The 17,536-nt window shown below is 40.0% G+C and overlaps 1 protein-coding gene across 1 annotated transcript; it reads right to left on the bottom strand.

Annotated features, from left to right (window-relative positions):
- Positions 1–2,114: 2,114 nt before the first annotated feature.
- C2H10orf82 (chromosome 2 C10orf82 homolog) lies at positions 2,115–9,648 on the bottom strand. The gene is made up of 5 exons (XM_043980393.1): positions 9,591–9,648; positions 6,964–7,185; positions 2,940–3,126; positions 2,405–2,481; positions 2,115–2,248 (listed from the first exon to the last, which is right to left on the bottom strand). Exons 1-5 carry the CDS (start codon positions 9,643–9,645, stop codon positions 2,115–2,117), a joined length of 675 nt encoding a protein of 224 aa, XP_043836328.1. The 5' UTR covers positions 9,646–9,648.
- Positions 9,649–17,536: the final 7,888 nt, after the last annotated feature.

Here is a 17,536-nt window from a genome sequence, read left to right as displayed (position 1 = left end):
TCCCTAGCCTTTTTCATGGAGAGAACCTACATGCTCCAGGAGAGGGGAACTGAGGGGCATTTTATTTCAAACTCTCATTTCACCATTGAAAATAACTGAAACTGATGACAGATAAAAGGATTGACCAGGGTTAAAGAGTTATTGTCTGGGGGCAGCTAGGTGGTACAGTGGATAAAGCACCGGCCCTGGATTCAGGAGGACCTAAGTTCAAATCTGGCCTCAAACACTTGACACTTGCTAGCTGTGTGACCCTGGGCCAGTCACTTAATCCCAATAGCCTCAAAAAAAAAAAAGAGTTATTGTCTGGGGTAGGACCTGAACCCAAAGCCATTCCTAATTCTAAATCCACCTCTCTCTTCACTATACCACACTGCCCTTAAGTCTTATTTCAGAAGTTTCTTGCTGCTTTTAGGGTGGTGGAGGCTCTGCGTTGAGGGCCAGTTGCTGATAGCTACATTATCATGCAGGGAATCTTAGGGTCAGAGGGGGGGGGAGGAAGAAGAGTGGCACAATTCAGGTGGGTTGTGGTTTGCATCATTAGAGGGAATATCCAAATTGATAGATCTACAGATCAATTTAAACATTGAATTTTTGAGAGTGAATAGTAAGTACCATGAGATGGAAAAGACTGGATCAGAAGATGGGGAAAGACAATAGGTAAGAAGAGACCATGAAAATGGCAGCCATGGTTTCATGAACCCTTGCATCACATCTGGACCTTATATGATAGATTGATAGATAGATAGATGTATGTGTGTGTGTGTGTGTGTGTATATATACATATGTGTATGTATGTATGTATATCTCTCTCCCTACACACACACACCACATGCATATGTATATGTAGATATCCCAAAGTGTTAGCTGTTTTTCAGCTAACATGTGTCCTATCCCATCTGCTGTATTGACTATGAGTACAAAGCAATAATGCCATCCTGTTCTACTAGGGAATAAAGAAGGATTGAAGGGAAATTTGATGTCACTGGAGCTGTAGGAGATTTGTAACCCTTTGTATATTAGATTGTAAGTACCTTGAGAACGGGTACTATATTTTGCCTTTTTTGGTATCCCCAGTGCTTAGCACAGTGCCTGGCACGTAGAAGATGCTTAATGTTTATTGATTGATGGGTACAAAAAATGTTTGACTCCTTTACCTATTTTCCTTTTTGATTATGTTGCTCATGTTTCAGTGAATTAACTTTCCTCTTGGATATATGTATCTCTGCTACTCCCAGCAACAGTATGAAACATTGAGTGGAGGACTCAGGTGTGGTTTGAAAGTTATCACCCCTGGGGTAGTACAGTGGATAGGGCACTGGCCCTGGATGCAGGAGGACCTGAGTTCAGGTCCAGCCCCAGACACTTGACATTTACTAGCTGTGTGACCCTGGGCAAGTCACTTAACCCTCATTGCCCTCCAAAAAAAAAGTTATCACCCCAAAATAGTACACTTAACATCATGGTAGTCAAAGATGGAACTATTCTATGACAGAACATAATATACAAAGTCAAGGCTGTAGGATAGCATTTTATACTTACCATTGGTTTACAGATCGAACTTGAAGAGACATTATGAGACCATCTGGCCCAGGCTTCTTCAAATCTATAAAGTTTATTTTACAGATTTGTCATGTAAGGCTCAGAGAGAAGCAGTGACTTATCCAAAATCATATAGTAAGTTAGTGTCAGAACTGGGACTGGAATGTAGGTCTTGTGTTTCTTAGCATAGAGCTTCTTCCACTATACCTCATTTCCTACGGCCTCAAACCAGCCATGACAAAGGCAAAGAAGAACCCAAAGGAGAGGCCTGTCATTCGATAAACAGAGAAATGACATTTTTATTTCCACCACAATAAAAGATCAGAGCTAATCTATATAATGGTTGCTCATCATAGAGTCCCCATGGAACTCATTGTGCAGTCAACAGGTTCATGGATTCTTGTGGAATAGCTGATGGACAATTATGACTATGTCCTGGATGCTTAAGAGTGGTGTGAAGCTTAGGAAACCAGATTTCAAGCAGACAAGACTTTTGAGCACATGGATGTGATCCACAGGCTGAAGCTGCTTAAGTCAAGAGCAAGACAAGAGTTCCATGTGTCCTATCCCACTGCTTAGCCTGTGCAGGGGAGTGGTTCAAGGTATTTCCCAGGTCTGCAGGGTCCACGATACAGTGTTGGAAAGGCATATATTGAAGAGGAAGGGGTACCATGACCACCTTTACAGGGTCTTCCAGTGGAATCTTCATCTGTAAAATATACAGTTGTTAGTTTTGAGTTCAGTGGAGTAAATAATAATGTACACAGTACATTTAACCCTGGGATTAGACTAGGAGCCAGCTAAGCAGAATGTCAGGGGCAAACAGAGGTTCAACCTGATTTGTAAAACAAAAGAGGATACTCACATTGATATTTTGGTTTAATTCCTTGGCAAATCTCAGGAGGTACATGGAAAGTTTTAAGTGGCTCCTCTTCCATCAGTCTACAGTTGAAATAGAAACCCCAATATTTGTTCAAAATATGCCTAGAGTGCTTTCATATCTTACATACAGCCTGTTAGTGATTTTCTTCCTCCTGGATTTTCTGTGGACACAACTGGAAGTCATTCCAGTCCCTCCCCATCTCCTCTCCAGCTGAGCTAGGGCTAGAGTGCCACCCTGAAGTGACAGAGTTGCTAGATATCACCATTATCTTCCACTAAGGACAGTCAGTTCTGAAGAACAATGAAGTCCCAGTCATACTGCCTGGTGACAAGGGGGCACCCGACTGCTGTCTGGGGTTATCCTCCAAGACTCAGTATTGATTGCAAAGAGCAAAAAGTATGCATACCTCTGTAGCAAACGAGTGTATAGACATATTTGGAGTATGAATAGGTTAGTTTGGATTTCAAGTTTTTCTTCATGTTGCTAACCACTGCTAATTTCTTCAGGTGAGTCTTACCTCTGATATCGTTCGAATGGACCTTTCTTGTGTGTTTCTGTTATATTTAGGAAATCTTCATAGCTCTGTTTTGCCATCACATGATAACGCACAGCACAGCCAAGTTCTGTAACCCTGGCTCTTGGCATATAGCCAACCCAGCCAGGAATGGGGGGCTCCTGTAAAGGCTTCTTGTTAGGTATAGGTTCTGCAAAGGGATAAAATCACACTTAAAAAGTAATATCCCTAGTTAACTAGTACTCAACTATCCTCTTAAGTCACTAAGTATCCCAAAGTTCAAGCTGATAGTCATGGAGGACATAAGCCAGAAGGTCTGTGCTCAAAAAGGGCTTTTCTTTACAATAAAAATGGTCCAGAAGCAACTCAGAAATATTATATATATATATATATATATATATATATATATATATATATATATATATATATATATATATATATTCCTCAAAAGTCCTATGGAGGGACAGGAAATGTGTCCTGTGAAAATCAATTAATCAATCAACTAATATTTTAGTAAGCAGTATCATGCGCCAGGCATTGTGCTAGTACTTGTAGATAGAAAGAACAGTCTACGGTCTCAAAGACCTTACATTTTATCTAGGAGGCAACATTTACATATATTCATATAGGCAAAATACATGTCAATAAACATAAGAAAATGCCATGATGGGAAGAGTCTTGGCTTTGGAAGCAGATACCTGGACTCAAATCCTGTTTCTGTCACTTATTACCTGTGTGACTTTGGACAAATCACTTCATCTCTCTCCAGGTCTTATTTTCAAATGAGAATGGGATGGGGCAGGGGGGAAATAGCCTCTAATTCACCTATCCTTTTTACCCATAGACCCATGATTATAGAATTATCAACTACGGACATCTCTCAGCTCCCACTACTCCAAAATTTATATACTTTAAATAACATTTAAAATGTTATTTAAACTATGCAAAATCACAATTTATAACATTATTATGGGAAAATGCTTTCTGAGAAAAATATTCCTTCTTCTGTCCTCATAGCAGCAATGGTGGCAACAGCATCAGTGTCAGAAGGAAGTAGCTTAGGAAAAGGTGAAGAAAGGGGAAGAGGGTGGGAGATATTTTTTCAGGTACTGATGCATACTGGGACATCTATCCACTGTCTATGCCCACCTTTCACTTAACAGTTTACAAAGCACTTTATTTGCAGCAGTTCTTTGAAGAGGCCAAGTTAGAGGTCTTTGTTTTGCAAATGGAACTTAGAGAAGTGGTTTTTACAAGATTCACATAGTCAGGAAATGTCTGATAGAGAGACACAAATTTGGTTTTCCTGATCAAATTCTCTTTCAACTAGACCAGTGGTTCTCAAAGTATGGCCTTGAGACCCCTGGGGGTCCCTGAGACTCTTTCACGGGGCCGTTGAGGTTAAAAGTATTTTCAAATTAATACTAAGATATTGGAATTTCTAATATAGTAAAAAGAGCTAAAAATTTAGCTCTTTGGGTGAGACCTCAATAATATTTAAGAATGCATATAACATTTTAAAATTTAAAAAGTGTATTAAAAATATAAATATTAAATATAATATTTAATGAAAAGTTTGGGAACTGCAGAACTAAGCAATGAAACCTCTCCAGTACCTTGGCTATGTCTCCTATTTTACCTCTTATAAGTAGTCTACTTTTACTAATTGTACATTAAAGCCCTTCACAAACCTTAAAATAATATAAATGTGAGCTGTGATTAACATTTTTTCTCTCCCATCAAAAGAATCTACTCTCAAATACCATTACTCTATGTATGTCTGAGCCCTTAATTGCTGGAGACTGTGTTGCCATTTTGTTTTGCAAGTTTCCAATTTTCTAAGTCCTTTAAAATGTTGGAGATGAGGTTCTAAGGAGCGCAGTAGTTGTTCAGTCATATCTGACTCTGTGACCCCTTTTGTAGTTTTCTTGGCAAAGATACTGGAGTGCTTTGCCATTTCCTTCCCCAGCTCATTTTTCAGATGAAGAAACTGAGGCAAACAGGGTTAAGTGACTTGCCCAGCATCACCCATCTAGTAAGAGTCTGAGACCTGATTTGCACTCTGGAGGATGAGTCTTCCTGACTGCAGGCTTGGCACTATATCCAGTGCACCACCTAAATACCCTAACACAGTAGACAGGGATAGCAAAGTGGCTAAATATGTTTCCTGGATGGCAAGTGCCTGGGGAGGCCCACAGAATACAGTTAGTGAGTCAGGGTAAAAAGCCATTCTACCCCTTTAAGCTCTTCTAACAGTTTTGGCATTTATGCTGCAAGTCCTAATGTAGCCCTTACCCCAGTGTCATGAGGCCAGAGGGAGTTAGTTGAAAGGTCACCAAGGACCTCCTCAAGGCTGAGAGATACTAGAGGAGACCCTGAATCTACCGGGGTGGGATCACAATTTACACTTAGTTCCCATGCTTTAGACCCAGCACATCTGTTGATTAATTGATTTTATAAGGAAAAACTTCAAGACAGAGCTATCTGAACATGCAAAATAAGCTGTCTTGGGAGATAATGAGTTCCTAGTCACTCCAAGTCTTCATGTGATGACTGATTGACCACTTGTCATAGAGGGGATTCATGTTTGGGGATAAACTCAATAAGATGGCCTCTGAGGCCCCTTCCAACTCCTATTTTATGACATATATTAAAACCTATCTTCTCTTCTTGAGCCCCCTAACCAAATGTGATCTCTCTAAACCACCCTGTACCCCTCTCTTAGGGCTTCTGTCTCATACTACAGGCATTATGGATGTTCCAGTCTCATCTCTTATTATTTTTTAACCTCCCCCCTCCCCAAGATAGGCTTTGTGTCTTACTCAGGTGGCATTTCTGTTGTTGTTTCAGTTGTGTCTGACTCTTCATAACCCCCATTTGGTGTTTTCTTGGGAAAGATACTGGAATGGTTTGTCATTTCCTTCTCTAGCTCATTTTACTGATGAGGAAACTGAGGCAAATGGGATTAAGTTACTTGCTCAGGGTCACCCAGCTAACTAGTAAGTGCCTGAGGCCACATTTGAACTCAGGAAGAGGAGGCTATAAAATTCCATTACAGCCTTGTAGGTAGGCTTTGTGTTTTACTTATCTGGTATGACCTGCAGCACCTAAGCACTTAAAATAGATGTTGAGTACACACTAGCTGATTTGCATCACTGAGATGTTAGGATTTAGTGGAGATCCTGGGGATCCCTTCTTTATTTTGTAGTTGTGTTCTGGCCTCTTACAGTTTAGGCCCAGAGAAGTAAAGGTAGTGCTAAAACTGACCCCAGACCCTAGCCATCCTAATTCCTGGTCCTTTGCCTCCTTCTTCCTGTTATAATCCCACTGTCAGCTACCTTTCCCACTTGAAATGTTTTGTTTGCCTGGTTTCCAAAACCTAGCTTTTCACACATTATATTTACAAGTAAAAATTCTGAAAACCTTCCTGGTTTTATTCCTGAAGGCTTTCCCATTTAGGGAAAAGAAGGGAATAAACATTTATCTAGTACCTACTATGTGCCAGGCACTGAGCCTTTAAGCACTTTTACAAACATAATCTCGTTTGATCCTCACAACAACCTTTGCAAGGTAGGTGATATTATTGTCCTCAATTTACTGTTGAGGAAACCCAGGCAGACAGAAGTTAAATGACCTGCCCAAGGTCACACAGCTAGTAAGTGCCTGAGGCTAGATTTGAACTCAGGTCTTCCTGACCTTCCAAGACTAGCTGCTTTCTCCACTACAGTACCTAGTTTTCATTTACTCAGGTATCTTTCATTTACTCATGAACCTCCATTTACGTGGCAGTCAGGCAGTTTCTTGCTGCAGGTTGTGTTTCTAAGACAAAGTGAAAGCAAAGTTTATTGAAAACAAGAGTACCAGGGCAGCTAGGTGGTGTAGTGGATAGAGCACCAGCCCTGGAGTCAGGAGGACCTGAGTTCAAATCCGGCCTCAGACACTTAACACTTCTTAGTTGTGTGACCCTGGGCAAGTCACTTAACCCCAATTGCCTCACCAAAAAAAAAAAAAAAGAAAACAAGAATACCTATCTGAGATGGGTGATGGCGGAGATAGTAATCATGTATCATCCTTAAAACTGTTTCCTTGGAAGAGACTCTTTGTAGTTTGTCAGCAGTGGCTGTTTTGTATCTCAATTCCTCCAGTTTATTTTTGTATCTCTGAGTTGCATCATTGAATGTTCTGATACAGTAACTGGTGTCCCTGTTGTAAGAAGCACCCATTCTGCTGAGCCGGAGAGGGATGTACCCTGCAGAAGCGAAATAAACGTGATGCAGAATTTACCTTGGAAAGAAGTGGACAGGTCACCAGTAACTCTACTTCATTCCCGGTGAATGGTAGACCCAACAACATATGGAATTTTTCACAGGGCCAAAAGAACTGCTTGGTTTTTGCTGTATAAATGTGAACACAAGCAATGTGGTTTCACCAGCTATGTAGCTCTCCCCAGTGCTGGGGGAAAAACGACCTTGGAGGAGGGGTGGAAGGAGAGGTCCCTTTCTGACAGAGATAGTGATATTCTTTTAGAGTCCATCTCTTGATGTCAGCCTTAGCAGCACATAGGGGAACATTTCATGTGACAAAATGATCATTCTGAGGAGTCATTGAAATTATTCATGTTTTTAGAGAGAATGCTTATTTTCTTTGACACTTCCAAAATGCAATTTTGGATCTTTCTTTTCGGCCTGTTTGGAAATTGCAGTCTTATTAAAGCCGAGACCAAATACATAAAAAAGGTAAATGGGTTATATGTGAGACCCACCCCCTGACCAATTTTTCACCATTTTCCTCAAAATAACATATAATCATTAAAATTAGTGTGGGTAAAATAGAATTATTTATTGAGGCTTGATGCTTAATTCTAAACACTATAATATTGTAACAGTAAAACAATATTTTTATAAAAGGGTAGATATATGTGGAAAGACATGTTAAGAATGTAATTTAAAGCTAAAGGAAAAATATGCCCTCAACTAGGATACTATTTTGCCCTTTTTCAACCTAAATAGAACTAGACTTCACATGCCCTCCCATCCCCACCCCCAAAAGATATACATACATGCACACAAACTCTCTCTCACACACAAACATAATGCATAATATCTTTGGAATAATGGTGAACTTTGAATTATTTTATCAATGTTTATATTTACCTCACTTCCTTCCTTTTCCAGGTAACAATTTCCTCTAATGATAGAGAGGCAGACCAATAAGAACACTCGTTTTAGAAAGAGGAGACTTAGCTCCTAAATCTTGGCTCTTGCCACTTAATAAACTAAATGGTTGTAGGCAAGTCTCATCCCTTCTCTGATCCTCAATTTTCTCTTCTAGAAAATGGAAATTTGCACAATCTACCTCTTCAGACTGTTGTGAGAAAAGTATTTTGCATATTCCTGATAAATGGAAGCTATTACTATGTGGGGATAGCTACATGGTTCAGTGAATAGAGTGCTAAGCCTGGAGTCAGGAAGACTCCTCTTCCTGAGTTCAGATCTGGCCTCAGACAGTTAATAGCTAGGTGACCCTGAGCAGGTCACTTAAGCCTGTTTGCCTCAGTTTCCTCATCTGTAATATGAGCTGGAGAAAGATGTAGGAAACCATTCCAGTATCTTTGCCAAATGTGGTCACAGAGAAGAACAGAATCAGACACAACTGAAATGACTGACAACAACAACAACACAAAAATTTTATGTATGATAGGGGAGGAATAACCAACATTTGCTAAGCTTCTCCTATGTACATGCAAAACCCTGTGCTAGAATCTGTGTACAAAAACGAATGACATACACACACACATACAATGCACCTGCCCTTGGAGAGTTTCCAGTTGATCTATCTTAACTAGCATTTTTAATGCTATACACATGAGAAAATAATTGTAAAGTGATTAGCACACAGACCCTGGGCACATAGTAAAAACACTATATAAAATGTTAACTATTACCTATTATTTTTCATCACCATTAGGTTCTACCTTGTAGATTGGTATGTTGGTGTGCACAAAACTAAAATTCTGCTCAAGTTATGAACTAAGCCAGATAATATAATTAAGGCAAACTTTTTTATGATGCAGAAAGATTTGGTCCGGAGTCATCAGTAAGGAATAGAGCAGCTTTGAGAAAAACCAACCTCATGTATCCAAAGAAATCTTTGTTGCTATCTGTTAAAAGATGATGTCATCAAATTTTTGTCCTTTCTTTCACTCATTACCCAGAGAATTATTAGCCATGCATGAATATAGGAAGCACCAGTGATTTATGAGTAGGGGTATTCCCTCCACCTCCATCAAGGAAGATGCCATCATCTATGCTTTGATAAGGTCTAGGGGCTTGTCTGAGGAACAAGGAAGTTAAATGGTAAATAAATTGCTGAGTCACACGGCTAGTAAGTTGCTAGGAGCAGGGGCAGTACATGGAACTCAACTCTTTCCCACTCTAACCCACCACTATACACTGCCATGCTGACTCTATGACTGGAAGCTACTATAAGGCAGGAAAAAAAAAAATCCCAGTATCTAGAGTGGGAAAAGACCCTGGGGGTCATCTACTCAAAATCCTGCCCAAAGATGATATGCTCAAATATATTCCTAATCGCACTTTTAAAGTCTTCTCCTCATAACAAAATCATAATTGTCAAAAGGAATCCATCACTTACCTCCATATCCTGGTGTAATCGGAAGTTTTCTCATAAAGACTGGTGATGTGTCCATGTTTTCTTTGTTAACAAAGGCAATGGAAATGAAGGAATGAATTAAATCAATAAACATGATCATCACCTACTGTCTACAGGGCCCTATGCTAGGTATGGTGGGGTTCACAAAGATTAATCAAGCATGATTGGTACATCTGTGAATCTGGCCCTCTGATAATCAAGGCTATTTATGTCCATAAAAGTCAAGAGAGAACAGTCTTTAGGTATAACTTTAACTGGCTGTTGGCTTTATTTCTTTAACACAAATTTAATGAAAACTTTATTTTAAAGCAGCTTGATTAATAAACTCATTTCTTCAGCATAATTCAAAACATACATACATTGGAACTATTATATATAAGATATTATATAAATATAATATACAATATATTATATAAATATAACATACAATGTTATAATATATACTATATTATATATAATAGCTCCAATGTATGTTTTGAATGTATGTATATGTAAATATACATATGTGTGTGTGTGTGTGTGTGTATAATAACTGAGTTCTACAAGGCTGCAGGAAACATAAAGGTAGTTTGTCACTGTGTCCTACTGGCTCACAGCACATCACCTCTGGGTGCCTTACTTACCTTGCTATATTCAAGAGAGTAGGAGTACTAGGCTTTTGAATAATTTCAATGCACACCACATTCGTTTCTTTTTAAGTTAGCGGCCCTAGAATAACAACAATAATAATCACTTGCACTTTTGTAGTGACCAACTGTTCCCCCAAAGACTTCATATATGTTATCTTATTTGAACCTCACACCACAGCCCTGAGAGGTAGATTGTACAAATTTTATCCCCTTTTTACAGATGAGGATCCTAAACAACAAACTAGACAGTAAAGAAAGACTCATAGATGGAAACCTTAATAAAGAGTATCTGAATAGGAGGAGTCAGGAAGTCTGGGTTCTAGTCCCAGCTCTGCTGCTGAGTTAATATGTGGCTTTAGGTAAACTCCCTTCTCTGTGCCTATTTTCTGCTCTGCAGATGTAGAAAATACAACAAGATAGGACCTAAGGTCGCTTCTAGCTCTAACATTCTATGATTTTAGAGGGACTTGATGATTGTGTGCCACTGGGGCTCTAGAAGTAATTGTGAGGGGCATAAAATTTGGATGGGAATCCTAGCTGGCTGGCAAACATCCCCCACTATGGGGAAAATTCCCCAAGTACCCGAGTTGGTTGCTGCCTTAATAGTAAGATTAATCAGGTAGTCTTCCCCCAAAGAAGAGTGTATGTATATTAGTGGAGTAAATCAAGATGGGGCTACATATGTTTATACTTTTATAATTCTATTTGGATGACATCTGGTTAAAATGAATATCTATTGCAGTCTTGAATTGGGATGGGGTTAGGGGGAGGAAACATGATCAAGGGATAATAAAGTGATTCTCCCATGCTCACATATAACCAGTAGAACTTGAACCCAGGTTTTTCTGATTCCAAGGCTGACCCTTTGTCCACTAGATTAGGCTGTCATGAAGTTTCTCGGGGAATTTTTTTTTCTTTGTTGGTGGAGTGGAGGGGGTCATCTATTGCCAATGAGTAAAAATGTGCTTGGGATAAAATTATTCACTTGGGCTGATTATGTTCTTGTAGTTTGCTGATTATAAGTACTGTTTAATACCAGTACTTTGTTCTGTTTTGAGCACCATCTGATGGGTCCTACATCCACAACACAGGTGAACCACCAAAACACTACCTCTATCTCTTAGCAGCATGGTGGTGACTTCCCCAAAGCTGACCCCAATTAGCTTAGAAGTCTTCCTCTAAGCACATTTGTTTATTATAGAGAATTAAATGAAAGCATAAATGTAAAAGTGAGTTGTAAAGAACAAAGGGGTAAATCAACAAAGGGAAATACTTGGATTCATTAGAATTACACAGCATCATAGCTGAAGTGATCTGGTCAAAATCCCTACCGGAGCATGAATTCTCAAGAGGATAGTAGTTAGTCATTCAAGCTCTGCTTAAAAACAGCCAGTAACTAAGGTATCTCTGGAGGTAGCCCTGTTGCATTGCTCTTCATCTCCGAGTGTCTACCTCCTTCTCCAAGGACATCCCTCCCCCCTCCACAAGCCTTGCAAAGAAGCATCTATTAGAGCTTGAAGGGACTTTAGAGATCAGTCTTTTCATTTTACTGAAGGGGGCAATGTTTTACAACTGCCTAGAGTCTGAGAATTTGGTCCTGACTCTGATACTGCTTGTGTTTTCAATTGGGCAGGTCACATCCTCTACGGACCTCACTTTCCTAGTCTGTAAAACGAGGGGGTTGTACCAAATGGCTTCTGAGGATTCTTCCCAGCTCTATTTCTAAGATCCTATGACACTCATGTGAAAAGAGAGGAACCAACTTGGCCAGTGTCCAAAAGCATGTAGCACTCATCCAAACCGTACTTTGTTTATAAAGGTCCTCTCCCAAAAAAGAAAACCTACTAGCCTTGAGGTTAGAACACCTGTATTCAAGGCTGGATTCCTACTAGCTGTGTGACCTTGGTCAAAACACCTGGCTTCTTCAAGACGTTTTTTCCCTCACCTGTAAAACAAGGAAGTATATATCATCTTTCCTAACTAACTGACAAGGCTGTTTTGCGGATCAAATGAGTTAATGGATGTGAGAACAGGACACCTTCCCCCATGTACTGCGGGGGCTGAAGTGGAGAAAACTTTCTCTAAGAGGGAAAGATTCTTGCAAACCTCTACTAGAGAGAGAAGCTAAGGAGGCTTGGGGGTCAAGATAGGGTGAGGTAAGGATGGAGATAGGGAATCGGGGTGGATCCTAAGGCAGCAGACCGGGAAGATGAAGGCTTACAGGTCCCAGAGTAGGGCCGGGAAAGGGTGCGGGGTCGGGAAAAGGATGATAGGGAAGGCTCACCCACCGGGCTCCCCGAGCTAGCAGTAAATAAATAGCTGCCACGCTGGAATAAAGGTGGCGCTGCTCCCAGGGACCCGGGCCGGGGCCCGCAGAGTGGCCCCCACAGACAGACCCCGCCCCTCGCCCCATGGCTCCTCCCCAACATTGTGCGCTCAGTGTGCCCTAGGCTGCGTCACTCGCTGCTGCTGGAGATGAAGGTGCAGGACCATCCCTTCTGCACTTCTGCGCTGGCTGGCGATCCGTGGCTCCCGCTTTTTTCCCCAAGGTTGAAAATTCCAGGCTAGGCTGCTTGACGGGATTCGAAAAAGGACAGTCACCTTCCCTACCACCACCTTGACAGCCACCAGGCCAGGTGGAGCAAGCAGACTCAGGAGGGCACTGGGTGCCTGTTGGGTGCTATGCTTGCTTTGTTTACAAAGGCGAGCTACAGTCTCCAGGCCTGGGATGCTGTAAATGAAACTCGGGTACATTGGGTTGAGAATTTAGAGTCCTGTTTCAGGAGTTAGCTAGCTCCTTGCTCAGCTCTTGAGCAATGGGTTGCAGTCTTTGGATTGAGTAGGGTTGCAACAGGTATACTAGACAGAGTCCTGGCCCTGCGGTCTCAGGTTTGGGATTAAAATGCTGCTGCTGTTGCAACCAATAATAGCTCGCTAGGATTTATCACAGTGATTTAAGGTTTGCAAAGAGTTTTACAGATGTTACCTCATTTAGTCCGAACAACAGTCCCTTAAGGTCTATGTTACTATTGTCACCATTTTACAGATGAGGAAACTGAGTTTGAGAGAGGTTGTCTTACCCAGAGCCAACAGCTAAGAAAGTGTCTGAGGAAGGATGTGAACTCAGGTCTTCCTTGGACCAATCAATTAACTGTGTTTCAGTTTTCAAATTACAAAAAGAAATATGAGTAGGTTGTAGCTGATGATCTCAAATCTCCCCTTTCTGCTTTAGATTTGTGAACTTTAAGAGTGGGGAGGCAGAATGAAATGAGGTGGACATAAAGGTTGGTAGAATAATTAATCAACTGACATTTATTAATCACTTATTATGTGTTAGGCAATGGGAATGCACATGTAATGAAACAATCCAATAAAAGCAACTCATTTATGTGTTCTGAAGTTTGTTTCTCTCACACGTTCTGATTCAGACATAATATGCTACATTTCCTCAGAAGACGATATATCAGAATCCCTGAGCAGAACAAAGGCAATCACCCAGTAAAGACTCTGATTTGTGGGGAATCTTTGATAGGCAGGAAGTTTAAAAAGCAATAGAGTGATCAAAAGGAAATATATGGATGGATATTGACATCCTTTTGGAACTCCAAAGTCTTGGTCTGGAGAGGCTCCAGCAATTCACCAAGTCCGACTCTTGTCTCATGCACCTTTTTGGTGATCTGGTGAGTCTTATGAACCAGAATAATGTCTTTAAATTTATCACATAATTTATCACATGAAATACACAGTTTAAAAAGGAAACCAAAGATTAATTAAAATAAAAATGCATTACCTGTCTACCCCCTCCCATCTAAGTTCACAGACCACTGAAACTCTTGCCCTGGGTATTGATCCTTAAGATTTTACTACTGGACTGTATGAGTTCTTAAGTGAATACTAAGTACCTTTCCCAATATGTTGGGGGGGTGGGATTTGTAGGAATATGGATTAGGGAGAAAGATGATAACTCTTGACAACATATAGATGGTTGCACCCATTTATATCTAATTATATCATTGTTTACATTGATTTTATGTACTCAAATAATTTTGCTATTAGAGTTATGGAGCCTTTAAATAGAGAGTCAAGTTGGCATTGGCTTAAGCCAGAGTTTTCACTGCCCCAGTATTACATTTTTGTGGAGGCTGGTCAGTCAACAAGTATTTGTTAATCACCCAGCTGTTAAGCACTAGGAATGCAAATACAAGCCAAAAAGTGCCCTACAAAGACAGTGTTTGAAAGGTAACTGAAAAGGGAAGGGAAGTGAGAGGAAAGAAAGTGCCCACCACAGGGGCATGATCAAGAAGTCCAAAGGAGTGAAGTTTGGAAGGAAATGAAGAGATTCCTTGCCTGGGCATTCTCCTTAAATGGGAATTCTGGGAGGAAGTCTCTATCCTCCAATCAGAGGGAGAGTTTCCAGGGGCAGAGGGTACTGTAAAGAATTAATTGTTATTTGAGGTTTTTATGACAGCATTAGAAGAATCAATAATGATTCAGAAACCCCTGCCACTTTGGCATGCAGAGAATTGGGGAACCAGTTTAAAAAATGTGGTATACCCCAAATTCTAGTATTATAAGCTCTTACCTTAAACAAGCTTTTGCTCCTATAGGTGAAGAACTTCTCCACCAAGAGCACATGGCTTTGTCTTCTAGAAAGGGTCATTGAACCTTATTGCTTGATTTATAAGACAATGAATGAATATATTGAGTCTCGCTGATGTTTTATTTCCTTTTGATAAATTGATTATCATTTTAAGTATCTGTTATTGTCATTGTACTAGATAGAGAATTCATGCACAAGATGATGTGGTTTACTTGCTTAATGAAGATTCTGTAACAAGTTTAATAATATCAGCCATTTACATTCATTTATAATTTGTATGTCATTGTGACTATGTATACTCTGGGTATGGTTTGGGATTATATATATATTTCAAGTATATCCTAAGTTATGCAGTGTAGCATCCATTTTTACCATCATATTGTCTTTGGTGAAATTAATACAAGATTTATGATTTATGGAAACTTACCATTTCAGAGACTAATTGCTTTTACAATGAGCTTGATGGAGATGGTTCAATGCCATGATGCAGGCCCTGGAGAGAATATATGTACACCAGGAGGAGAGACAGGTACATGTAAGATACCCTTATGGAGGCTGAGAGAACAGCCAAATACATTCAGAAAGTCCATAGTTTGCTTATGAGAGCAGTTATGTAGAGCACAATTTCTGGACATAGTCCAGTTTCTTCCTCTCTCACTCCAAAAATGGTTCGGTATCATGTTAGCCCTAACAAATGCACCTGGTTTAACTTAACTTGGCTTCTTCACTCAATCTGGTGTCATGGTCAGAATTCATCCACCTGAGGCCTAGCACAATTATTAGATGTCTATGCACCATGAGATGTGGTATGGTAACCTTTCCATAACATTTTCAGGTGTCATCATGGACACATAACTAAATTTGGCCTTGATCCAGACATATAGTGGTAAAAAGTATTACTAATGTCGTAACTGTCTCAATTTTGTATTGCGTATTGATATGAGTATCCTCCAAAGGGGGGACTCCAATATGCTGTGTGTGTGTGTGTATATATATATATATATATATATATATATATATATATGTATGTATGTATAAATATATACATATATAAAGTTTAAATTTTTTTGTATATTTTGAAGAACTTTCATTATTTAATTTGAACATTTTTTTACAATGCTATGCTAAAAATTAATGAAAACCCAGCAGTTCCAGAGACAACCAGAATCCAGAGACAGCTAGAATCCAGACCAGAGTCCAGTTCACCTGATGACATCTCAACCCTCCTTTGAAGACAAGGTTTTAAGGACTTTTTGTTTTTTTGTTTTTCCTTCTGTTACTATATACATCATCTATAATATGTATTTTCCTTTTCCTATATTGTTATTAGTATATTGTTTGTTAGCATTGGTTATGATATTCTGTTATTTTAAAAAAATTTTTTATTGTTCATTATTTATTGTTCCATCAAGGAAACATCCCATGTCTCTTGATGAAACAAAGGGAGGAATATAAAGAATTGTTATTTGAGGTTTTTATGACCCCACATTTTGGCTAGAATTTTTAAAAAATAAACCTTGGCGTGTGCACTGGCCTCTGAGGCTCTGCAAACGGCACAGTGCTCCACCCACTGGTTGTAGCTGTCACCATGGTGTTGGCACCTCACGTCATCACCACTCACTGATGCCTACATGGGCTTGGCAAAACTATAATGATTGGAAGCCTAGTGAGGGCAATCATGTGACTGTCAGAGCGGCCAGCCAATTGGCTGGGGGTTGTGTGTTGTCAGCCTGGGGTCTGCTGGGAAGAAGGGAAGAGATTCACCATTCTAGCTTGAAGCTGGAAGGCAACAGGACACTGCTGCGTGTTCTCAGCTGATTCCTGGGTGGTGGTGTTATATAGGTTGTATAATTTCCCTTTTCCCTATTTTATTTCCTTTCCCTTTATCCTACTGATCCTGTTTGTGTTTTTTTTTTAAGTTTGTTCTTGTTAAATAAATCCTGCTCTGTTTTGAGGGAGGCTGCCAGTCTCCTTCCTTGCCCCAATATTGTGGCAAGCCACCCTACAGTACTTAGTTATGTGAGTTCTAAGTTAAAAGCCCCCTGCACAGAAATCCAGGTCCAGAATAATTGTGAATCAATTAAGGCTATCTATGGAGTAATGGATCAAGATAAGACTGTATACTCTTGCAATGCAAGGATCCATTGAAGTTGGTGGTTTTTTGCAGGGTGGGGACCTTGAGGGTGGGGGTGTAGTTCTATGCCATACGTTTTAATACTTCAGTCATATGTGTGTTAATTCCCTAGATATCTACGTAACACTGACTACCCTGGTCCCCCACTGCCCAAAGGCCAGTTATGTTACATTTCACTCCTTCTCCCAGGTTCTCTGATACCCTTAAGGGGACTAAAGGCATCTAGGCTCTCTACCAATGACTCCAGCCCCAATGGATCATGCTCCTTCAAGTGTAAAGGGTGGTCTTCTACACTGCAGTTCCATTAATACCAATAGTTGTATTAGCTTTTGCAAAGAAATATTTATTTCAAAGTTATAATCAAAATATACCAACTTATTTCCCCAATAATTATGACAGGCTCATAGCTTCACTCAATTCCTATAGAACACAGTCCCAAGTTCCAACTTAAAAACACATCTCAGACTAGAGTTCCAGGTGCCCTTGCTTCTCTTCCAGGCTGAAACATCTTGCCTGGAATCCTGATTCAGAGGTTTCATCTGAAAGCAAAAAGGAAATATCAAAC

The sequence above is a fragment of the Dromiciops gliroides genome, chromosome 2 (genome assembly GCF_019393635.1).
Source record: "Dromiciops gliroides isolate mDroGli1 chromosome 2, mDroGli1.pri, whole genome shotgun sequence".
Classification (NCBI taxonomy): domain Eukaryota; kingdom Metazoa; phylum Chordata; class Mammalia; order Microbiotheria; family Microbiotheriidae; genus Dromiciops; species Dromiciops gliroides.
The sequence above is the reverse complement of the archived record's forward strand: the minus strand, read 5'-3'. Positions and strand labels throughout refer to the sequence as shown.

What these genes read in the sequence shown, in the direction of transcription:
- C2H10orf82 (XM_043980393.1), bottom strand. Translation starts at nt 9,645, where the DNA reads ATGGACACATCACCAGTCTTTATGAGAAAACTTCCGATTACACCAGGA. An exon ending in CCATCACCCATCTCAGATAG is followed by an intron (nt 3,127 to 6,963) that starts GTATTCTTGTTT and finishes ATCCCTTTGCAG; the next exon opens with AACCTATACCTAACAAGAAG. An exon ending in AATTAAACCAAAATATCAAT is followed by an intron (nt 2,249 to 2,404) that starts GTGAGTATCCTC and finishes TATATTTTACAG; the next exon opens with ATGAAGATTCCACTGGAAGA.